General features: G+C 45.4%; 1 protein-coding gene across 2 annotated transcripts in view; it reads right to left on the bottom strand.

The window, feature by feature from the left end:
• PCK2 (phosphoenolpyruvate carboxykinase 2, mitochondrial) overlaps nt 1-22,879 on the bottom strand; it is a 57,708-nt gene that overhangs the window by 13,845 nt on the left and 20,984 nt on the right. The window contains exons 1-3 of one of the 2 annotated variants that reach the window (XM_069238126.1): nt 22,275-22,382; nt 6,386-6,640; nt 4,003-4,187 (exon numbers count right to left, since the gene is read on the bottom strand). In XM_069238126.1, the coding sequence (XP_069094227.1) occupies nt 4,003-4,187; nt 6,386-6,640; nt 22,275-22,288 (454 nt within the window). In that variant the 5' untranslated portion in view covers nt 22,289-22,382. Of the gene's footprint in view, nt 1-4,002; nt 4,188-6,385; nt 6,641-22,274; nt 22,383-22,879 lie in introns of those variants that run through there. The other variant, XM_069238125.1, reaches the window with a different exon arrangement.

Raw genomic sequence — 22,879 nt, 5'->3', positions numbered from 1 at the left:
TTCGTCCATTCTCAATTTGGATGTGGATCTTTTTCGGCTGAGTGTCTACTTTTTCCTGCAGCTTGGGCAGAATGGGATCCACTAGTGATCAGAAGCAGAGCTGTTTGTTGTTTTTAGCTCTGAAGATGTCAGCTTGGAGGTGTGAGGTGCTGTTGGCATTGAGGTGGTCGAAGTCGACTTCCAGGTTGGCACTGAAGGTTGAGACGGGACCATATGTTGGTCTCTGTCCGAAGAAGTCAATGTCCAAGGTTTCAAATGTGCTTTCAGCGCCAGGCCGTAGGGCGGGCGTCCGAACCAGATTTCCAGTGCCGACTATGGCCAGACAGCAGTGGTGGACCTGGGACCTCAGATTCTGCAACTAGAAATGCCAATGGTTTCTTTGTCGGCTTGGGTTAGAGGGCGGGTGTGGGGCTGCAGTACTCACAGGTTGAGCCAATGGAATGTCCTGCATTTCGAGATCAACCTCGAGCTTGGAGCTTTCATTGATAAAGAAGGCCTCCTCTTCTTCGACAGATGGCTGCTCCTGGGCATGCTCTTCATTGAGTGTCAAAGGTGGCTCTGTGTGACATCTCGAGGAGATGAGCGCTACGGTCCCAAAGTATCTTCTTGGACCTGAACAACGAACACGTCGCAGTCAGATTCCTTGTGGTCTGGGAACAAGCACAAGTTTCACACCGAGTGTTGATCTGTGTGACGGTACTTCGCAGGGCAACACTGACAAAACCGAAAGGGCATGCCTTCCATGACCAGTTGAGCATTGTTTGAAAACTAGTATGGATGTTGAAGATAGGCCCCGAAGGGCGGTGCCCCGTAGGGCCTTTGGTTGAACTGAGTTAAACTGGTGTGATTGATATTCAAAGTGCAGATGGAAAAATCCTAACGGTTACAATACTGACCGAAGAGATAGTAAAAAAAGACCGAAGGTCGAACCATAACTGAGTCGAAAATGGAGCAAAGACACACACGTTCAAACCTGACAGCTGAAAGAAAACAATCTAACAATGGAGTCGCATTATTACCAAGAGGAGGAGTCACTCGACCTCGTAACTCAAAAGACTTCTTTGAAGAAAATCAACTTGCACAACTCCGGACCCAACACTAGGTGGCAGGAGTATGCAGAGCATGTGTATCTACAGCCACACATGCCATTGAACAAATATTTTTAAAAATATGGTAAATTCAGACATCCTCAAATGAAGAAAAGAAAAATATCAGTGAGCTGCAGCTGGAGTTAGCCAGTAGCCACATACGAAGTTTGGGAGCAGGTCCTGCGGTCAACAATGATGCACACACTAAAGGCCGCGATTGGCACCCTGCAGTATGTAGGTGCAGGTACTACCAAACAGCCACATGATTATTCCCAACCCCAGCCTGTGGCCTATTCACTGTAGGGGTTGGCTATTCCCGAGAGAGGTTGGCTGAAAGCCTAGCCCCCACTAGGTGCTTCAAAGGTGCCAGGTGCAGCAAGAATTGGCAGCCCATAGCAGGTTCAGTGGAGGGTTGGGTGAGGGTTTGGCCACAGGCCAGGCCTTAGGCCTCTTTGCCATCCCTTGCTGAGCAGGGCGGTGTGGTGGTGGGGTTGATGTAGGTAGGAGATTAGGTCCAAGGAACAGTTTCATGTGATGTATGATTAAAAGAACTGAAATCACTGAAAAAACAAAAAGGTTACAGTAAAGGTGTGGTTTCCTTTGCATAAAGCAGTGCATGGCGAGGGCACAAGCTATGGTTAGTTCACCTAACCATAACTGGCCAGGTTCAGTGTTTGTTTTTTAATCATAACTGCACTTTAACTGTGATTTTTGTAAGTGATTTGCTAAGTTTTTTTTGTTTTGTTTTTAAGTGTTGTCGTATTACCAAGGCTAACTATACCTTTAATTTAACCCTTGTTTTGTATATCACAATATATTGTCCCCTAAACAAACTGCAGTTGGAAGGGAGTTAAGGTTGACTAATATTTCAAAAGTGGCTTCATCATGAAAGAAATATGAAACTCACGAGGTAAGATGGTCTCTTCACCTTCTGATCCAGCCTCACAGTCAACAGGAGGAGTAAACAAGCATTTGCAATGCAATAGGTCTATTATTTTGTTGAGTCATAGCTATTGGCATTGTAAATTCAGAACTGGGCTTTTCTTGCCACATAAATTGGTCAACCCAGTCTCATAATTTGAAGGCCCCACATGCCCCCGTACATAAAATGTGGCTGAGAGATTTGCTTCAGCGGTCCCAGGCAGAAGCACAAATTCTCATTCTCATTGAATCCAAAAATGACACATGCCCCCTCCCCCCCTTCCACTCCCCCCATTGAAGGCTCTGAGACTACCTCCATATCCATCTCCAATCTGGTCCACCATGCCCCAATGGGGTGCCCACACTGGCTTCCGCCGACGTGTGCATCCTACCCACATGGACCAATACTCGGTCTCACACAATGGTCCAGTTCGCACATGCTGCAAGCCGCTTTGTCCACCATGGGTACGATTCCTCTGGAGTGTTTATGCTTCTCTCAGGGGTCAAGTCCTTACGCTGTCGCACTATAACACATTAGACTCTGGCAATTGGGTTGTTGCCCCCCCCCCCCAATTTATTTATTTGTCATTTACTTGTCGTCTGCACCTCCTGCAGGTCTATTAATTTATGATACGTGGCACGTTATATGTTGTATCTGATATTGTTCTGCCTTTGTTGTTTTACCGCCTATTATCTATTGCTGTATGTGGTTATTTCTTTGCTACACTACTCTCAATAAACAGATTTATGGAAAAAAAAAAGTCTCTGAATTTTGACTTTTCCTGCCATGTTTTGGTGGTCACTGACGGCTACTGACATCCGAAATCACAAGCCCTTGAGAAGGGACGAGAAGATGACTGCACTGCCTCGCATTGTGTAAACGTCTGAACAGAAATTGGAAAATAAGGCTGGAAAAGGTTTTTCTTTTTATTTTAACAGAATGAAAAGTCTTGCAAGCATTCTTGCCTCACATTTCAACAAGCAGAGCAGCCTGAGAAGCTTTATGGCACCAATAAAAGAGCTAAGCAATGCCCTGTGTGTGATGTTGTGAGTGCTGGTAGGGAGGGGGCCTGGAGAGAGAGACTCTGCTTCTAGGTTTAGCTACATTCTGCCAGAAAGGGCCTATCGTGGCTTTCATGAGCAGTGAGCTAAACAATCTGTGTTGTTTTTGTAAAATAAGCTAATTTTAGGAGCCAGAGGAAAACGAGGACAGTACGGGAATAAAACCAAAAAACAAATGTCAGGGACATGGAGGAAGTGGGAGGAACGGAATGCCTAAATAAAACACAGGCAGCTACCAGCTTAAAACAATCACAGAGAAAGGGGAGTGCCAAAGAAATAACAAAATTAGTCCTTAACAGGAACAGATGAAGAAACCAAAGTGGAATAATACAGTAGTTGGTCACTGCTCTAAAACAGAAAAAGGACGGAGAAAAGGCAGAACGGACCATTAGCGAGCAAGAATCTTTAAAGGACACTGCAACCTAAGAACGAAATCGCTTTAAGCCAGAAGAACTATACTAAAACTATACATGAGGTCGAACGCTTACACTCTACCTCTGCCTCTTTTTAACTTCTGAAGCCTTTCACTAATCTGCATGAATGTTGCCACATACTTAAATGTCCTCCAAACTGTTGTTGTTGCCAACTCTGGTACAAATTAGTCAATAGGGAAAAAAGTTATCGAGAATTCAAAAATCTGATTTTCAATGGTGTGAGATGCCTTCCTTAACTAAAGAGATGCAGCTGCACCATTTTCACATATAAACACATGAACAAAGGGAGTAAGAAAGAAAAGCATTCAAACAAGGTATATGAGGAAGACTGTTAGAATAAGGAAAGGAGAGGGCATTCTTATAAGAGAAAGATAAAAAGAGCACTTTTAGAATGAGAGAAGGGGGAACTTGAAACTGAAAATAGATGTCACTGTCCAAAAGCAGAGAGATAAAAGTTGGATGTAAAAGTGACTCCGTTCCTCCTATACCCCACTCACCCTTCATGCACCCTGGGAACCGTGCCCCAGCTGCCTGCTCAAAGTCATCAGGAGACATCCAGTTGCCCAGCTGACCCTTGGCACTATCAACAGGAATGGGCACCGTGTCCCGCTGCTGCTCAGTCACAATCACGGTCTTTGATTCCACTCGTGCCACATCCTTGGGATCCGTCCTGGCCAGCCAGCTATAAGAACAGCAACAACACTGTACTGATTAATATATAGGAAACACCCCCAAATAATGGCTTTAACCGTAGCAAAAATGAGGTGCAATGCACATGGTGTGTCACCTATCGGAAGAGCAGTAAAGGCTGAATGGCTATTTTTTTCTAAAACACACCAAGCTTTCAATACCTGTTAATGGACTGCACAATATTTCAGGATATGTCACCAGTTACAAGAGCACAAATGAAGCATGTTTTTGTAATTCTGAAGTGTGATGAAAACAAAGGATTTTCATTTGGTCAAAACAATTCAAGCCGTTACTCAATGATGCACAAATGATACATACTCACTGAAACCCCAGATATTATCTAACATTGTGCCCAGACCTGTGCGTCTGTCCAAACTTAGTGGACATTCCAATGGAAATTGGCTATCTTTAAATCGCAGTGTGCTACCTATCATGCTTTAATAGTGCATTTGCGACAGTATGCTCCACAATGTACCACAGGCTACCAAGCACACCCTTACCACTCTCCTGCTGAATGACCATGGCTCATTTACTATGCTTGTTCTTTCTGTGGTGCTTTACAACCCCTCTGATTTCAGTGATGTTTCACTGATGGCAGCATTCCCACTCTGAAAATTGTTCTGGGTGACAGCCTTCATGGGTAGGAATCTATTTGCCCCTGTTGTGAATCTGCTACTACATCCTGCCATCATTTTTTCATCCGAGTGTGTTTCCTCATCCAATGGGATATTTTTCTTCTTCAACAATTGCACGGTCACCATCCTGGAGCTCTCTTAGAGGTAGTGGGGTTGCTGGTAGTAGGTCCTCCACTATATCTGCCTGGCTTGGAGGATTATAAATGTACTTAATCTATTATCAGTCACAGTCTCCAGTACCAGCACTGCCATTTTGGCTTTGATGCGTTCATTTTTCTTTAGAAAGTCTTCCTCGACGTGGACATTGGATCCACTCTTCTTCTAGTAAGGTGGTGCCATATCTTTCTCCTTTGGGGTATCCTCATGTCCTTTCCTTCAATCTCAGTCCCTTTTTGAAGCCAAGTGCCAAGGTGTATCTGCATTGGTGTCTTGTTTTCCAACCAGCCAGCTCCTTAGTTCTTGAGGCTGTTCAAATGCCAAATATTTCAGCATCAAAAGCTTGTCTTTAAGTACATCTCTTTTGGCTCTGATGACCTTTCACTTTTAGGAATCGTAGGTGTACATTTTTCAATGTCGATATTACCCTTTCTGTGATCTCCTCATTCCACTGATGCAGACTCTTGATATCAGAGACTTGCCGCTTCCCCAGGCTCCTTCTGCTTCTTCCTGGACATGTCAGTGCTCTTCGTCCTACATCTTTTGTGCCATGCCAAAGTACACGCACTATGGTTTCTCCTGCTCCATCACGGTTTTAGAATTACATTTCTCACCAGCATTATGGCCTTCGGGCTTATGGTCTTTTGGAAGATGTGCCAGTTTATACTGTCACCTTAGGCAAAATCTAAAGGGGGTGTTTTCCAGTACTCCTTTTTTTGAAGGCTTTGAAAAAACTCTGCTTTGTTTTTCGGTACCTTTTTTGGGCGCCCGTGCACTTTTTCCTCAACTTCCCAGTGATTTACCACCAATTCTTATTGTGAAGAAACTGCTTAAACCTAGTCATTGTTCTTTTCCCTGCTTTTTTCTGACTGTCTACCTAGAGTTCTCAAAGCTGTGTCAGAACCCAACAGACATAAAAATTCTGAAGAAGGCGACTAGGACGCCTGGCCAACGCCCATAAACAATTAAATAACTAGAGAATGTTTCAGGATGTCACGACTACACAGTGAAAAAAAGCACAGCATGTGAATCTAGAGCAAATTCTGTTGTAAAATGAAATGATCTTCAAATGCCCTGGAGGACAAAGGATTTTTTCACAGTGTTCAGGATGATAAAGGTACATTCTCAGTGCCTGTGCAGTTGGTGGTGTTGCAATGGATGGCCTCACAATGAGCGTTTCCTGAATCTTTTAGTGTCTGCATTCATGTGCCAGCCAAGTAGCTAACCTTTAAGTACTTCCCTTGCAGTACCCCATAGCAATGTTTTAAAATGACTTTAAAGTAATCCTCGGACTACCAAATTCAATTCAATGCCTTAATAATTGTTGAGTGTGCACTACATAAGTGCCAGATAGCAAAAATGTCTACCCATGCACTGCTCCCTGGGTGCCCGCCCTTACCAGTTCTCGTATTTGCTCAGTCGCTTGATCATGCCATCCTTCTCCAGCAGTGCAAGCACACTGCGCTCCTCTTCTGGGGTGCCATCACATATGTGGATGCTGTCCGGTTGGCATAGCTTGGCGCTGCTCACCACGAACTCCCTCACCCTGCCTGATAGTCGGTCCAGATCCCCATTCAGCACCCGAAGAGCATGAACTGAGCGACCTGGTGCCTTCTGTGCAGTTGCCCATTGTTTCAGCGAATGGGAACAGATCCTGCAAGGGGAAGGGCAAGAGATTATAAGAGAAGAAAACAAGCTTCGGACAGTGCAAAGATAGGTCTCTGATCTTATTGGAAGGACAAACGATTCTATTCTGCTTTTTGACATTTTCAGTTCAACTCAGGGCAACAGCAATCACAGGCCGATTTCCCTTATTTCTGTACTTATAGACAAAGCTTACAACAGTAAATCACGAACAACCCCTTCAAAGAACCCCCCTCCTTTCATTTCCTCTTTGGGTTTTCTGGATAAGTAAGGAGCAATTTGTGCCTATCATCCACACAAATGAGTGAAGAAGCGCGCCCAATGTCTCTCTTAATCCAACTGACTGCCCCATTAATGTATAATATATTGCATAAAGTACCTTTTGACGTACATTATAAGGATGCTGCAAGCCACCAAACAGTTCCATGACTATCTAGGGGAACAAGACCAAAGTCAGATTTCCTTTATGAGGTCATGGAACGCCAAGGTGATTTGTAATATGCTTATAATTTATGGCAGGGGATATTTTATTCTTTAAAATACATGGTCACACCAGTATTGCGTTTCCATGTTCACTGAAGATTAGAAGAATAAAAGCAGAGTTGGTAGTGTTAAATTAAATGCAACAAAAGCAATTAGTATTTTTAAATACATTAGAATCAGTTTAATGCAAGTCAGGTTAAACAATGTTGTGGTTCAAAAAGGAGTGAAACATCAGAAATTGTAGTTTTCCTATAATAACCTATAGTGTGGAAAAAAATAAACATGTTGCCATAAATATCTCCTTACTACCGATTACTTTTTCTTTTTACAAAAACCTAGCAGAGGAAGAAAAAGCCAGCTCCCGATTTTCTTGTTTAAACCGCAGTTGTAATCATGTGCCATGGAAGTACTAAAGTTGAGAACCCACTTAGATCATTTTAAGAGTTGTAGTGCAATTTCAGGTTGCATGCAGACAATAATACATTAGATCCACATTTTTTAGTTCAGGTGCATTTATTAATTCCCGACATGGGAAAAATCTTGAAAGTTGCAAGAAGAGACAGCTGACACGTGTTTCGCCCCTTGTGGTGTGTTCACCTAGGGCTTTCTCAAGGCATTGGGTTATTCATCAGAGTATATTTGTTTTTTAAATGTAGATAATCCGAGTTCAAGAAACCAGAATCCTAGAGGTAATCAAGGAATCGGAAAAGCAGCGTGCTGATTAAGGGAGCCTTTCACCCTGGCTGCTGGCTCTGGCAGCAGGCAATGTGATGACTAACTCAACTGTAACAACTGGATATAGATGAGCCACTATATCACCAGATAAGTCACAACTTAACTGTAATAAGGACATTCAAGGCGGGTTTGCAGACACCAAGGTATTCTATATGGGATAAAGTAACCCTGCCGTACATCATAAGGATATTGCAAGCCACTGAAAAGTTCTGTGACCGTGGAGAGATCATGGAACTCCAAGGTGACTTGCATTATCCTTTTAACATACAACAGCGGATATTTTTTCCTTACACTATATGGTCACACCACCTTCCTTCCCACAAACCACTTACATCTGTGGTGCCTTGCTCTTTCATATGAAAGAGTTACTATGTTTGCAGGCATGAAGACTAAAAGTATAATATGTAGTGCAAAGTAAATACACATAAAACCAGTTATTAATGTGTTGAAAAAGTATATTTAATTTGTTTAATGTAAGATTAAAAAAGGTGACGTAGCTCAAAAATGTGTATAAACATTGTGTTGTTCCTGTAACTATCTTGGTGGAAAAAATAAGCATGTCACAAAAATCTAGCCATTTCTCCTTTTGTTTACTTAAAATGCAGTTGTTAACTGCCTTTCTACATTGGCTGCTGGCAGGAGGCATTATGACGCCAGTTGAGAAGGTCTGTCATTTATTTATTACAGGCCTCTAGAGACGTCACAGCTGGACTGTCATAAGGAAATTAGAGACTGGCTTGTATAAAGTGATTACAGGTTTCCATGTATTATAAATAAAAGGTTGTCTGCTGTATACTCTAATGATGTATACATAAATGTAATGTGCAGATGCCACAGATGTTAAGAATAAGGTCCCTCAAGTGTTTGTACAAATATCGGAGATAGTATGAGGCACAGGAGCACGCAGACACCTGTGCGGCGAAGGGGTTAATGAAGTTTAAAATCAGACTCTAGCATGCATAAACCAAAATATTATTAATGAACAGAAAATCCCCCACAGCGCCACTAAATACAAATAACCAACCAGACACACGTTTTCAAAATGACTGCAAAGGACAAATTCAGTAATCATTTCACCATCATACTATAAACTCTGCACTTCCCAAACACGTGGTCCGGTTCATTACTTCTGCCTATTAGGATGTGCGTGCTCTTAATACAAACACGTGGGGAATATCTGACCGTGCTTGAATCATTACTAGCAAAATACCCCATAATTGACAGTAATATTTTACATAAGGACCAGATAGATAGGTTTGCTACCTAAGCAGTGAATCACCAACAAAGTTATCTTACAAACTCTGGTTGACGAATATGTAAAGAACAAGAACAATGCAAAAATATTTGCTTGCTTCTAGTGACTTCTGAAAAGCCCAGGGGGGCGGCTCCTTCGCAGTAGTGAAGGAGCGTCGCCCCCTGGCTAAGCCAGAAGCTGAAAAATAAAACGATATATCATTATTGTCTTATTTTTCCCTCCTGGCTCAGCCAGCAGCATGTGAAGGAAGGGGCGGGGCTGGTCCATGGGAGACGGGAGGAGGGGGTGTAGAGTCAGTGCACATGTGAGTTTGGCCTGCCGCCTCCAGCCCAGTGGAGAACCTTAAAAGGCTCCAGTGCCTTGTCTAAACGGCAGTACAAGACACTCCGACCAATGCTGGCGCTGCTCTTGTGCTAGGTGTAGCATGAGAGCAGAGCCAGGATTGCTGGGGAGCCTGTGCTGGTGTCCCAGTGAATGCTGGGACACAAGAAGAGCAGAGGAGCGAGGTGGCAGGCGGTGGCGACAGTAACAGGTACATTTTTTTATTTTTTTTTAAGTTTCCCCTCCCTCTGCCCCTCCCCTTGAGATTTGCGGCGGCTGCCACTGGAAAAGTTGTTTACCTTACCTGGCAACCAATACTACTGGAATACAGAACAAAAGGCATACAAAATACCAAATACAAGGTATGCCTCAAAGTATTATTAATGTAAGCTAAGCAACAAAAAAACAAGCATTGCCACAGATCTGTCATTTGGCTTCCAGCCTTTTGGCTTTACCAGCGCTGAATTTGTCACGGCTTTTGTAACAAACATTGGTAGAGTCAACAGGTCTCACCTATGTGAAAACTAATGGCTTTGCCAATGTCCTTCAGCCACGTTGTACTGTAGCGTGACTGTGCAGCATTGTTAAAAGTGAAGTTAGAAAGATTAAGTGCGATGACACAGCTAGTACTTTTTTCTAACTTTACTTTTAGTCATGCTGCACAGCCATGTTGCTGTACAACATGGCTAAAAGACACTGGCAAATCCAGTAGCTTTCAAGAAGGTGAGACCCAGTGGCTTTGCCAACGCTTGGTACTGTCTCCATTTATCTCAATCAAGGCTATTGAGGCCTTTGCTGCCACTAACAAGTGGGAATGCGTTGCCACGTGTATCCTAGTTTGTCCTCCAAGTATGCAAATCATGTGCATTTTATTTACATTTATTCCTGATTGTACTAGTAGAGGATTAGTGGCTGGTTTTGTCTGCACTAGCAAACTCTTCATGAGACATGTTTCTTCAGATTTCCCAAAAAGTCCTTAAAATTGTTTCTCATAGCCTGAAAATGTTAGCCTTTAATGGGGCAGGTTTTCTTATTGTACTTTGTGGCTATGCCCACACCTTCATTATTTTTGAGATCACATGCGAGTACATCATATTAGTAATTTTGCTTACTTGGCAGGTTTTTTTGTCATCTCTGAAGGGCCTCGAGGAATCATACTGAAATCCATTTTAATGAAAGAACTCTAAAGATCAGTGCATCTTCATTTCACATGCCACAACATGAACCCCTTCTCTTTTTGATCTGCGACCGAACGATGGTGGCATTTTGAGCGGTGTGCATGAGTATGGTCCAAATGTACTAGATGCCAGCGAGCACAGCTCACTGTGGAAATCTACAGTACCGTTTTTGAGAACCGTGAAAAACTGAACAGCACCTTATTTTACAAACAGTGACGCGCGGATGGTGTCGTTAACCATGCTTGCACCATCAAGGCCATGTTAGTCTGACGCTAAGCGCTATGGCAGGAAACAAAAGTAATACAGTTGGGTCTTGCATGACATTTGTACTTGAGATACACTCCTCTACAAATGTCTACGCGATTAGAAATGTCCACGTGTAAGGCTCATAAAATGTGTTGGGTTGATATGCATGCGAATAGCTTGAGATATTCTGCTTGTCCATTATTTGCCCCTGGTTTCATGTGTGGGTAGGATTTGATGCAAAGACAAGTTCGGGCTACTTTGGAAGATTTGGCTTTGTGTGAATCCATAAAGCTGCTTGCACCATTCCCACCTATTATGCAATCTTGGCGTTCATAATTAGGGGGCTGGTGCTACGCGATACAAAGCCATTGGCTGCTGCCCCCCAGTTTACTTTTTAGCAAAATGATCAGGGAAGTGGATTGCTGCTGCAATTTGATCTGTCTTGCATCATGTAGCGCTGCATCGCATGGCACAGGTGCCCTTGTCAACGCATAGTAAACCTGGGCCTATACGTATTACATTTTGGAGGGGATTTGAATGTGTGTGTTGTGAGAGGTAATAATAAAAGTGGCAGTGCCTTTGTGTGTCTGTGCATATGTGCAAGTGGCCATACGTGAGTGTTTATGTGTGTGGGTTATTTCATTTCAAAGAGGGTGGAATTGCCAAACTGATCCAGACAAACCTATGGGCGCAAGGGTCGATTGGTCCTTCTAACATTACTTTTAAATATGCTTTAAGCACATTATAGTTGCATGTGGTACACAACTTTAAATGCTGAAACAGTTGCTTAAGCCCAATGTGTGCTTTCTGGCAACTCAAGTGGACTTGGAGTATACAACAATAATACACGCTTGTGATCGATAAACTGGAGTCCTCTTGGAGGACAGTGTTTATCATTAGGCTAATTCCATTTGTTATTTAATGTACTCGGTATTGCACAGTTTCTGTATAACAGACCTATAAAAAAATGTCAACAATAACGAATAGCTAGTAAAAGATCATATCGGCTCCGGCTGTGTGAACATGGTTTTGTTTCAAAATGTAAAGGTAGAAGGCGACCAGGGCACTCCAAACTTCATAGAACCGAGATACGTAGAATAACAAAAAGATTTATTGGTAAACCTCCATGATAAAACCTTCCATGTACTTATGATCAATACATGAAAATTCGGTAACAGCCTGTTCATATAGTAAAATTAGTGTCCATATAATGTGACCAATACATGTATATTCGGTAACAGCCAACACGTGTTTCGTCCTCAATGGACTTCTTCAAGGCTCATGAACTAAAATGTAAATGGGAATCACGATGTTAAAGTTGGAGTTCCAAGTGGAAATTCAGGGAGACCGAGGGGTTCTCCATCTCAGTAACAAAGTCCATTTATAATCCCGAGACGAATATTAGTAATACGCGAATAGTGCGTATGCAAATAGAGTGTGTCTGTAGTAAGAGGAACACTCTGATTGTGGTCTTGGTGAGAGCAGTCAGTGTTTCCCCAGATCCGGGAAACTAGCACACCAGTACGTGTGCGCGTAGCAGGCAGCGCATGTTAACGCTGCCGTGTCCTGTCCGACATGTTATATCTATTTGCAGCTGTGACAGTGTAACGGTTTTAATTCTGTATTTCTCAGACCCTGGAAGCTTGCTCGAGCACGGGCTGGCGTGCAGTGCTCCTTCCTTCCAGTAGGCGGTGCTTACTGGCGCCACACCGACTGGACGTGTTACCATGGGCAGGATGTACTGTCTGCTCCCTGGTTTAGAAAGTGTCCAGATGGTGCACTGTGTCTGTACACAGCCCACCCTGACCACACAGCGTCCACATCGGAGTCTGTGAATGTGTTCCACAAGCGCTCTCTTGCCGTGATTTAGTTTGGGAAGGTTACACCCAGGAGATAAAGGTCAAACACAAACAACCACCCAGAACCCGCACACCAAGGCAGTGCGCTCTTTCACGAAACAGGTGACCACCTACGAAAAAACACTAGCGACAGGGCAACATGGGGAAAATGGGGGCAGGAGCAACAAGGCTACAAGCAACAAACCAGGACGAAAGATTATGGAGAAGAAACTACAAGTTGCCTCCATCTGAGTGTGAGCAGTGGCAGGACACCAATCAAGACATTAATCGGTACTTGGTCTATGTGCCATCAAAGGGATGAACACACAAAGAGGAAGTGCAGTCTGCACGCTCTGACCAATGAGAAGCGAGGAAATTAGATTGATGATGAAGCCAACCAATGGTAAGTAACGGGTGGGCTAAGAGACCCTTTTTTTTTTTTTTTTTAGAAACAATAGATGAACAAAAGCAACAGCTAGCTATGCATGCCGCCTGCAGGCGAGACCTAAAAATGTTGTTTGGTGAGATGCTGGGTCGTGGTCAATATTTCATACAAAAAAGATTTTTGCTTTAAATACATTTTTTTCTTTTAAGTTTCAAAGTGCACATTGCCATAGTAGCCCTGGCACTGAGGGAAGTATATTGTGTGTAGATGTGCACATTGTGAAAGAATAGAATGCATTACCTCGCAATGAAATTGAAATTAGCTGTAGAGGGCTGACCACTTGCACCATGCTATATGCTGCAGTGGATAGAAAAAATGTGAATACCACCACTAGAGATGTCTCAGATACCATGCTCATTGGCTCAGAATTGCTCAAAATAACATTCCTATTGAAATGCCTGTTGTGTTTTGATGACCGAATGACTCTAGTACTATCTCTCCAGTCCTCAACAAAGAAGGCCCCTTATGTGACCCCCATCTAATGGCTATATTGCGATTGGGCAGCATAAGTCACAGCACCACACATCTATAATACACTTTGCTCTCACTTGGGTCTGGAATTAAGTGTAACAAGCCGTGGTGGGCCATAAGGTATATATTTACACCAGTCACCTCCCTGAGCCTGCAGGTCATCACAATTCCAGTATTCTGACAGCTTAGGACACCCCAGGCCATATGCAAAAAGTTCGACTCAGCGGCCGCACACCTAACAGAAGTGCTGGATCTAGGTCTATATATGCACCCCACAACAGTTTCGGTAAGAGATAAGCTTGATGCAGGATGTAGAAGTGTGTCAGTTTGAATCGTGCATCTCAGGAGACACCACACACTTGCGAGCCTTTATCTAGTCCCCATTTGTCAAGGGCTCCTGCAAGCCACCATTCCAGCCGCATCGTACGACTATCGAGGTGTTCGGCTTGTCCTGCTTCAGTGCTTTGGAAAGTCTGGTGATCAGCCCCCGGGTGTGGTCCCTATCTAACAGCACATCCAGTGTGTGTGATGCTTCCAGTGTCGGTGGAAAATTAGGCCACATGTTACTAGCGGTCTTGGTAATTTTGGCAAATTGTAAAAAGTGGCCTGGGCATACCCCAAACGCCTCTTGTGCTTCTGTGAACGTAATGTACCTCTCACCAGGATATAGATTCCCCTAGGATTTCACAACCTCCCACAACACATGCCTCCAGCGAAATAAATCGGTGTACCTGTAGGAAGGGCTTCAGCCACACACTGCGGCAGCCGTACAGAAAACTGAACACTGACGCAGTTCTTTCTGGAGCGTTAGCTGCCACAGCCGTGCTGTCTGCTTCCCAATGTATGGATAATCATTATGTAATCGAGCACCTTCCATAAGACAGAGAGGCAGCCAATCCATACCCATTATGCCTGCCAGTAACCCCTTCTCTCCAATGAGGCCCTCTGCCACCATTGTGCTGCATGTTGTAATTGTGCCGCCATATAGTATAATTCTAGGTCTGGCAAGCCCAACCCTCTTTCTTCCATGTCCAGGAGACCTGTGTGGCTACGCTTACCAGCCCAGACCAGGGCGATCCAGAGGCTGCCCAGCTTTTCAAACGCTGAGCGTCCAATATGGTAGTGTTTTTTTAAGAACATATATGCATTGGGGCAGAAACACCATCTTGGCGACTGCTACCCTGCCGGCAACTGATAACAGTAAGTTGCTCCATAATGCCACATAGGCCTCTAGGCCTGTGAGGACTATCCCCATGTTGTACATATACTGGTTGTCAGTCTTATGATCCACCTGTATACCCAGATAACTGAATCTGTCCAGCTCCCACCTCAAACCCAAGTCTAGGAGGATGTCCGGAAGGTCCCCGACCCACTCCACGATAGGGAATATCAGGGACTTAGCCACATTCAACTAAGGCAGGACAATTTCCCAAAAGTAGTCACCAGCGTCCAGCAGGAGTGGCACCGCACGGGTCGGGTTTTGTAAATACACCAGTGTGCCATCTGCTTACAGGGGCACTATATGTTTGGTATCTCCCACCTAAATCCATATTTCCCACAATGTGGTCCTCAAATATGCCACAGGCCGCTATATTGCCAGTGTGAATAAGAGAGGGAACAAGGGGAAACCCTGTCTAGCCCCCCTTCCTCTGTATATCCAGACTATCAGAGACATATCTGCCTGACAGGACTCTCGCCGAAGGACCCAAGTACAAAAGGGATATCCACTATAGCAAGTTCTCACCAAAACCCACATGTGACAAGGCCGCCCATAAGAATTCCCAGCTACCATAGCAAAAGTTCTCTATATCGAGTGCTACTACAGCCATCTCGGTTCTCAAATCATGTTCAGAGTGCATGACGTGCATGAACCTATGAATATTCATGAAGGTGCTCCTCTATGGGATAAATTCACATTGAGCTTCATGAATAAGCGCTTCAACTACACCCCGTAATCTGTTACGCAAGATCTTAGAATGGATTTTCATGTCCTTGATCATGGATAACAGGTGGTATGAGCCTAAAGTCTCTGGGTCCCTGTCTGGCTTAGGGAATATAACTAAGTGCTTCCCTCATAGTCCGGGGGTAAGCCTCTCAGCCCCCTTCTCAGCTAGTATGTCAGCATAAGCAACATAAAATTCTGTGGACAACCCGGCCGGACCCAGGACCTTATGTCTTGCCGTGGCCTCAATCACCTCCTGAATCTCCTTCTTGGTCAGTGCTAATTCCACAGCCTCTCCTTGGAAAGTCTACAGTTTCATTAAGTCTAAGTCCTCCAGGAATTCCTGCACCTCAGGGGCAGCACAATACTAGTGTCTTTGGTAAAATTGTGCAAAAGAAAAAAAACTTTTTAATTTCCTTAATAATTGCTGTTTTTTTTTTTTTTTTTTTTTTTTTTAAATCGAGACCAGCCCGTTGTCTTTCGACTACAGGGACATAATCAAGGTGGTTGGTCTCTTCCGCTGAAGAAGCAAAGCAAAAAATTGACCAGGCCTTTCACTCTCACTATGCAACAGTTGCCTGTATTCCTTTAGTGTGAATTTATCTAATCTGTCCCAGGTCTCCCCCAGCACCCTCTGTGCCTCAACTATTTTGCTCCGCAGCTCCTGTTCCCCACGATAAAAGGTCAGCCAATGTAACTTCCCGAGCCCATTAATTCGCTTCAAGCTGATGTTTGATACCAGACACCTTAGAGAGGCACTCTCTCAGTAGAACAGCTTTAGTTCATTAGCTGTGGTCTCTTTGGACCCACAGTTGCCAACCCCCCCCCCCCAAAAAAAAATGCTCTGGGGCCTCTTGTATGTCAGACTGAAAAGTGCGGTTGCATAGCAGCTCAGGGAGCAGATGCCACGTGGAAATGGGCGGGGTCTCTGGGCGCCACCAGCATGTCATGTGCACAGAGCATGATCACACAAGAAGCACCTTTAGTGCACCACTGCGACCACTTGATTAGCTAGCTCCCACGCTATCAAGATCCTATCCAGCCTACTATACATTCCATGTATTACCAACTGATAGATGTACTCTCGACCTGTCGGGTGCATCTCTCTCTATGCATCAATACAATTCACCCTGGTCATCTCAGTCATGCCTTGTTTGGTATGGTGCTTGGCAGGATACCTGCTGCGATAGCCATTTAAAACCATTTAAAATACAGTTAAAGTCACCGTCCCACATAAGGGGTGTCTCTAGGCTCGGCAGAAGCACGCCCAGCACCTCTGCAAAAAAAAAAAAAAAAAAACCTTGTCATCACAGTTGGGAGCATTTACTTTTAAGAGGCTTACGTCCCTGCCTAACAAAGGTACCTATGAGGAACAAAAAACAACCTTTAACATTTGCACATACCTCTCTCATGCAAAAGGGCACTTCTGGGGCAATTCATCTAGCTACCCACCTAGAATAGAAGGAGTAGGTGGATGTATATAGTTGCACCCGTCACTTCTTCTTGAGCTTATCCCCATCGCGGTCAGTGAGATGCATCTCCTGGAGGGAGCTACACCCTCCTCATGATGTTGCAGGTAGGTATGAACCCTGCAACGCTTTATATAGTCCTGTAGGCCCCTGACATTTTAACTTCTCCCACCATACGTTCTCAGGTCAACCCATACCTCCCCGCAGGGCTCACCGCCACCCCGCCCCTTCTTCATGTCTATGTAGCCAGTGTATGGTGCACCAGCTAACAGTGTCAGTGAGGGTTAACCATGCCTGTGATCTTGCTCTGCCTAATAACAAACACAAATCGAAAACAGCAGCAAAACCAATAGAACCCTGCCCCCTGGTAAACATCAAACAACTTAGTCCAAAGAGGTTTATCTACATCAGATGCCAATGAGTTTCACTCCCCCTCCCTCTCAATGTAGCATCCACAACCCTGTGTCAACTTACAAACAAGGAACAGAAACCATCCAGTAGACCACATAATGGACCCCTCAAGAACACGAAACGCACACCAGCCCAAGCTAGTCTGAAACTTGCCTCCTCAGCTCTCCAGAGAAACCTAACCGTTCCTAGTAATGAGGCCCAACAATTAACCTATAAAGGAAACAGTAATAATAAGAAACAAGAGGTAGGAAGGCGTGGCCCGGTGCATTATTCCCGGCATCTTGTGTAGGAATCTCTGAAGAAACATGCGCCCTGGTGGTAGAGAGGAGTCTAAGCACCGGCTGAGGCTGTCTCAGGAACACAAAGGAGGGTGACCTAGTCCTTGCAGTGCAGAGGCACGCTGCAAACCCACCACAGGAGTCCTGTCCACAGTCAGCAGTTCAAAATCATGTTAGGAAGCAACAGCTTGCGCCAGACCGCGATCTTCATTACTGCCCAGAGCACAGACCTGGGAGGCAGTCACTGCAATAGCTAGTGTGCCGTCCCGCTGCACCTCCACACAGGTCGTCCGCAGCAATCTCCATGCCTCATCGTCACTCGACCCCCTCGGTGCTTTGCTCATGTCACTCGTGTACGGTGTCAAGCCAGTTCCACACTTCTTCTTGGCTCATAAAAAAATCTAGGCTGACCTCCATGCACTACGTGCTGCTTGGCAGGGAAAAACAACATATATCTGAGGTCCAGGGAGCCGAGCTATTGTTGTACGACCAGAAATGAATGCCTCAAAGCCTGCACCCGGTGTGTATATTCAGGGAATATCTGTATCCGAGTTTCCTCATAGGTGGGATCTCCATGCATTCTGGCACATTGCAGGACACTATTGCAGACCCAGTAGTTGACCACTTTTGCAATCAAGGTTCGAGGTACAAACATCCTGTGTGCTCTATCATAAAAAAGGGACAGTTTAGACGGGTCAACAACACTCCTGAGCTAATTTTCCCAAACGCTTCAGGAGAGGACCCCTTCTGACCTTGAGGAAAGCTACTGAAGTGCTGATTACACCGCCACGATCCGACCCTTCAAGTATTCCAGGCGATCATCTGGCTGCTTTGTTTTGTCAGTCAGTGTTCTGACTGTGGCCCAAAGTTCTTCCATCCCTGTGGATATGGACTAACTTCTGACTTCCAGGTCCTCTCTGTGACTTTGCGCACATCCAACCCAAGGAGGATGAACTGTATGGAGATGGAATTTTTCCTTTCCTTTCAGTGCCTCTTTAGTGGATGTAATCACCTCCAGTATCTGAGCACCCATGGGGTCCATCACTGTCCCCGAATGCTCCCCCTCTTCTGTCTCAGTGTGATGAGGTGTGTATCGGTGGGGCTATGCGTATTGCTCCATTCTGGTTTACTGCAACCTGTAGGCCCTATCCAGGCCCATGTTGACAGTCCTGGCCTCCCAATCACCAGTCACTAAACGGGGGAGTTGGTCTGACTCGAACAGTATTTCCCCAGACCAGAAGGACCTGCGGCAGTCAGTTGACCAATCCTAGCACAGCCATAATCGTGCTGGGTAATAGAAACCAGTTTCATGCACCCTGTAAAACAGCTCCAGGTCCTCACAGCCAGGGCCAGTCAGCTCCAAAATTCACTTAGGGCCTGATTTAGAACTTGGCGGATGGGTTACTCTGTCACAATGATGACGGATGTCCCGTCCGCAGAAATCTAAATCACATTATATCCAATGGGCTTTAGATTCAGCAGACTGGGCGGAGTAATTCGTCTGCCAAGTTCTAAATCAGGCTCTTAGTGTCTTAGGGCATCGTCCAGCCAGTCCTTTTTGTCACTGCGCCTGTGCCTCTGACCTCAGGACACCCCTCAGCAATCCAGAGCACCAATACATGTAAGCCTGCAACAACCTCAGAACCATGCACAACCAGAAACGACCCAGCACAGTTGTCAAGGTTGGGTCCCCCTGGCTATCAAGATACAGGGAAGAGGGGCCTTATCACAGCACGCTCAATCAGGCTGGGGCGGGAGGAGGATGGCCTAGTCCCAACAGGTCCACCACATTCCCTCTCGACCTCATCCCAATCCCAGGGGGAAATGCCTTGATTCCATGACATCCTACAGCTCTCACAGCAGGCAGGGAGGCGGAGCAGCAGGCCCGGACCCCCACAGCACTATGACGATGCCAGTCCGAGCCTCCACCTCTCAGAGGATCGCTGTCACTGTCGTTGGTCCTGCTGGGCTGACAGTACCATCCAGGAGGCCAGGTCACCAGTTCTGCCCCCACACTGGGGGCTGCATTTGTGGCTCATACTTGTCTAGGCTCTGCAGTATCAGGGCTGTCCCCCTCATCTTTGATACCGCCACATCTCTCCTGTGCCCCCTAAAGTGGTGGGGACCTAAAGTTCACAGGAAGTGGAACAGCCTTCCCTCCCATAGGCAGCTCCGTCCCTCGAGACTTCGCTCTCACAGAAAACCATCAGCAGCCTTGGTCTGCAACACTATCACCCTCTGCAGTAGATGTGCTGCTCACGATTGTTGGAGGGCGGGCCATGCCCCGGCCGCTTTCAGCACCATTCACCTCCTGTCCAGGCGCTGGGTTCGACCTGCACAGGTGTTGCCATCTTGTTGCTGGGGCCCATGCAGCCGAGTCCTCTGCGCTCGTCAGTGCTGTTGCGTCTCCCTTCCTTCCGGCCTGATAGCCCCCTCAATGGAAGCAGAAGGTCACCTCCATGATAGGACACCCTCATTGGGTCCTGCAGTGATTCCAGGCATACGAGATGCCATTGGATCGCACAGGAGCTTGCAGAGACTCAGCTCAATGCATACGAACTGCCATCTTGCTTGACCACACACCCCATAACTAAGGCTTTTGACTGAAAATGTAATATGGACTTTGCCACAATCAACGCCAGGGAAAAATGGAGAGCATGTCAACGCAGCTGACGCATTGCTCATCGTCCCACTCCAGTTCTTTCTATGTCATACCAATCAATTGTCAACATACTTCACCCATGGGAACCCTATATTTTAAAGGGCAACATAACAATGGCACCTGGTGGGCATGGCTAAAGCCGGTCTCCCTCAATTAATTTTGTGCAAGGGGACAAAGACATGGGATATGTAGAAGAGGGGGTATATAGGTGGGGGCGGGGAGTTTAAGCCTTTTGCTGACTCCACTGTGCTAGTGGGTTAGGGCAGGGACAGTTCTTAGTGTGACTTACCCCCTCACCCTTTTATTATAGAGGGACATTTAAGCATAAAAACACATTTACAGGAGTCTGAGGAGTAGTGTGCGGCTCCTGTGTGTGTAATGCCACAATGGGGCAGGTCCCTGTAATGTTAACATGGGCATAGTTTTTGTAGGCTAGAGAGTCATGTGCTGGCGTCTCCACCCATCGGGGGTGGGGAGAGGAATAATGAGATAAAGGAGGTTGTTGACGTGGACAAGACAAAGAGGAATTTGACTGTGTACGATTGGTAGAGGGTGAGAGTGATATTGAGAATGCAAGGAGAAGGCTGTGAATTAAAGAAGATACGGATTGCGGTTTAAGGAGATTTCTGTTGGGGAAAGTTAATAGTGGTTAGTTTAAGTGGGTGAGGGTGTTTAAGAGTTATTATGCAGTAGTGAGGATGCTTTACTGAATGTATTTAGTGAAATGTGGTTTAGGGAACTACAAGCCTGCGCTAATAAAGTGACTTTTTAAGCTACACGGGGTTTTTATTGCACAAAAGTACATACTCGAAGTATCATCTGTTGTCAAATGCAAGTCACATGTATAAATCTCTTGAAGGCTCTCTCCGCCTACCATTCTCGAGATATTGGTAAAATTAGTAATTCAATTGAGCGATAGCAATACCCGCTACGACAATGTATATCCTGGGCCACTGTTCTGCGCCCTCCACCCCCCTGCCACTTTGTTCAAGATGACTAAAAGAGGTCCCTGTGGTACGGATGCAGGTTAGAGTTGCCGCTTTTCCAAGATAAAAAAACCTGTCATTTGTTTTAAAGACCAGTACATGAAACACATTCGTACATATTAATTTGTAACACGGGTTTTCAGTCTTTGTTTACCTTATTAGTCATGGATAATTAACCAGAAAGCATGTATAATTGTTTTCTACTTAGATTTGCTATTTGAAGTATGTACAGATTAGGACTAAAAATACTGACCTTACGTGATTGCTTATTTTTGAACCAGCCTGGACATTGAAATACTGGTGGTGCCTAATCCAGCAGCGTAATGTAAACGTATAGCATCCCTGTCCGCTCTAAAACTTAGTTAAGGGTCCCAAACTAAGGTTGTCTCTAAGGCCTCGTAGGGCTCCCACTTGCAGTCTGCAATGGGGTATGTTGTGCCCCTGAAAGTTGACGTCAATGCGCTGAGGTTCGAGGGGGTCTAGGTATCCCAATTATTCCCGTTTCCCGCAATATTCCTTTTCCTTTATACTAACACGTAACACTTTTTATTTTAGTATATTTTTTGGTCCTCACAGAAGCTATTACCCCATCTTCGTCATTTACAGTAACCTGAAGAGCCGGATCGTTTCTAGAGGGAGGGGCGAGGAGAGCGAAAGTGCCAGGTCACAAGCGGAAGTGCAAAGGGTATCGATAGCAAGCTGTAGTAAACAAAAGAAGCAAAAAATATGGAGGACATTCGAGACTAATAACACAATGTGATACTAGCACTTGCCAGACCTTCCGTTTAAAATAGGCCCCGGTTCTTTCAATTTAATTGAGAGGTACCAGGGTTTCTCGGCAACGGTATTTTTTATTATGGCAGATTCAGTGCATCTCATCAGTGCGAAATCCTGAACTAAAAATTACCACAAGTGCTCACACACCTACATAACTTCATGCACTACCTCCAAGACCGCCGCCCGCCACTGAACCCCACTTGCTCCCAGTGCACCGATATGCTTCGCGCAATTCCGTTTTCCACGACCTTTCACCCAGATGTGGAGCCGGGCAAGGCGGCACGTACGCAGGCTGCTGAAACGTGGAGGTTCAGAGCCCCTCCTCCGAACTCCCGCCTCTAGGAATTAACTAGAGGAGAGCCCTCCCATGGCCCGCGCTGTCCCAACCCTCGCCTTCTCTGGCAGGAGAGTCCTCCAGTCTTCCCCGCCCTCAGGCCTCACCGCGGACCCGCCTCCCGAGTATGAATTATGAGTACAATTGTGTTCGAAAGCAGCACGAACTTTCAGTGAGTTTGTGAGGCGGGTACACCGGTTGTCACTCTGCCGCCCTCCTGGTCCACGTTAAGCTGTCACGGCTCTAATGCAGGGAAAATATACGCTGTATTGTATTCGGGGAATTAAACACGCATTGACAAAGATAACAGGTCGCGCCTTCCCAATGGTGATCAATGTTTTTTTTCCCCCTGATGATGTCCCACACCCTCCAAAAAAGTTGCTGGTATGCCTCATGACGTGACAGGTAGTTTTGTTTT

The sequence above is a fragment of the Pleurodeles waltl genome, chromosome 6 (assembly GCF_031143425.1).
Source record: "Pleurodeles waltl isolate 20211129_DDA chromosome 6, aPleWal1.hap1.20221129, whole genome shotgun sequence".
NCBI classification, from domain to species: Eukaryota; Metazoa; Chordata; class Amphibia; order Caudata; family Salamandridae; genus Pleurodeles; species Pleurodeles waltl.
The sequence above is the reverse complement of the archived record's forward strand: the minus strand, read 5'-3'. Positions and strand labels throughout refer to the sequence as shown.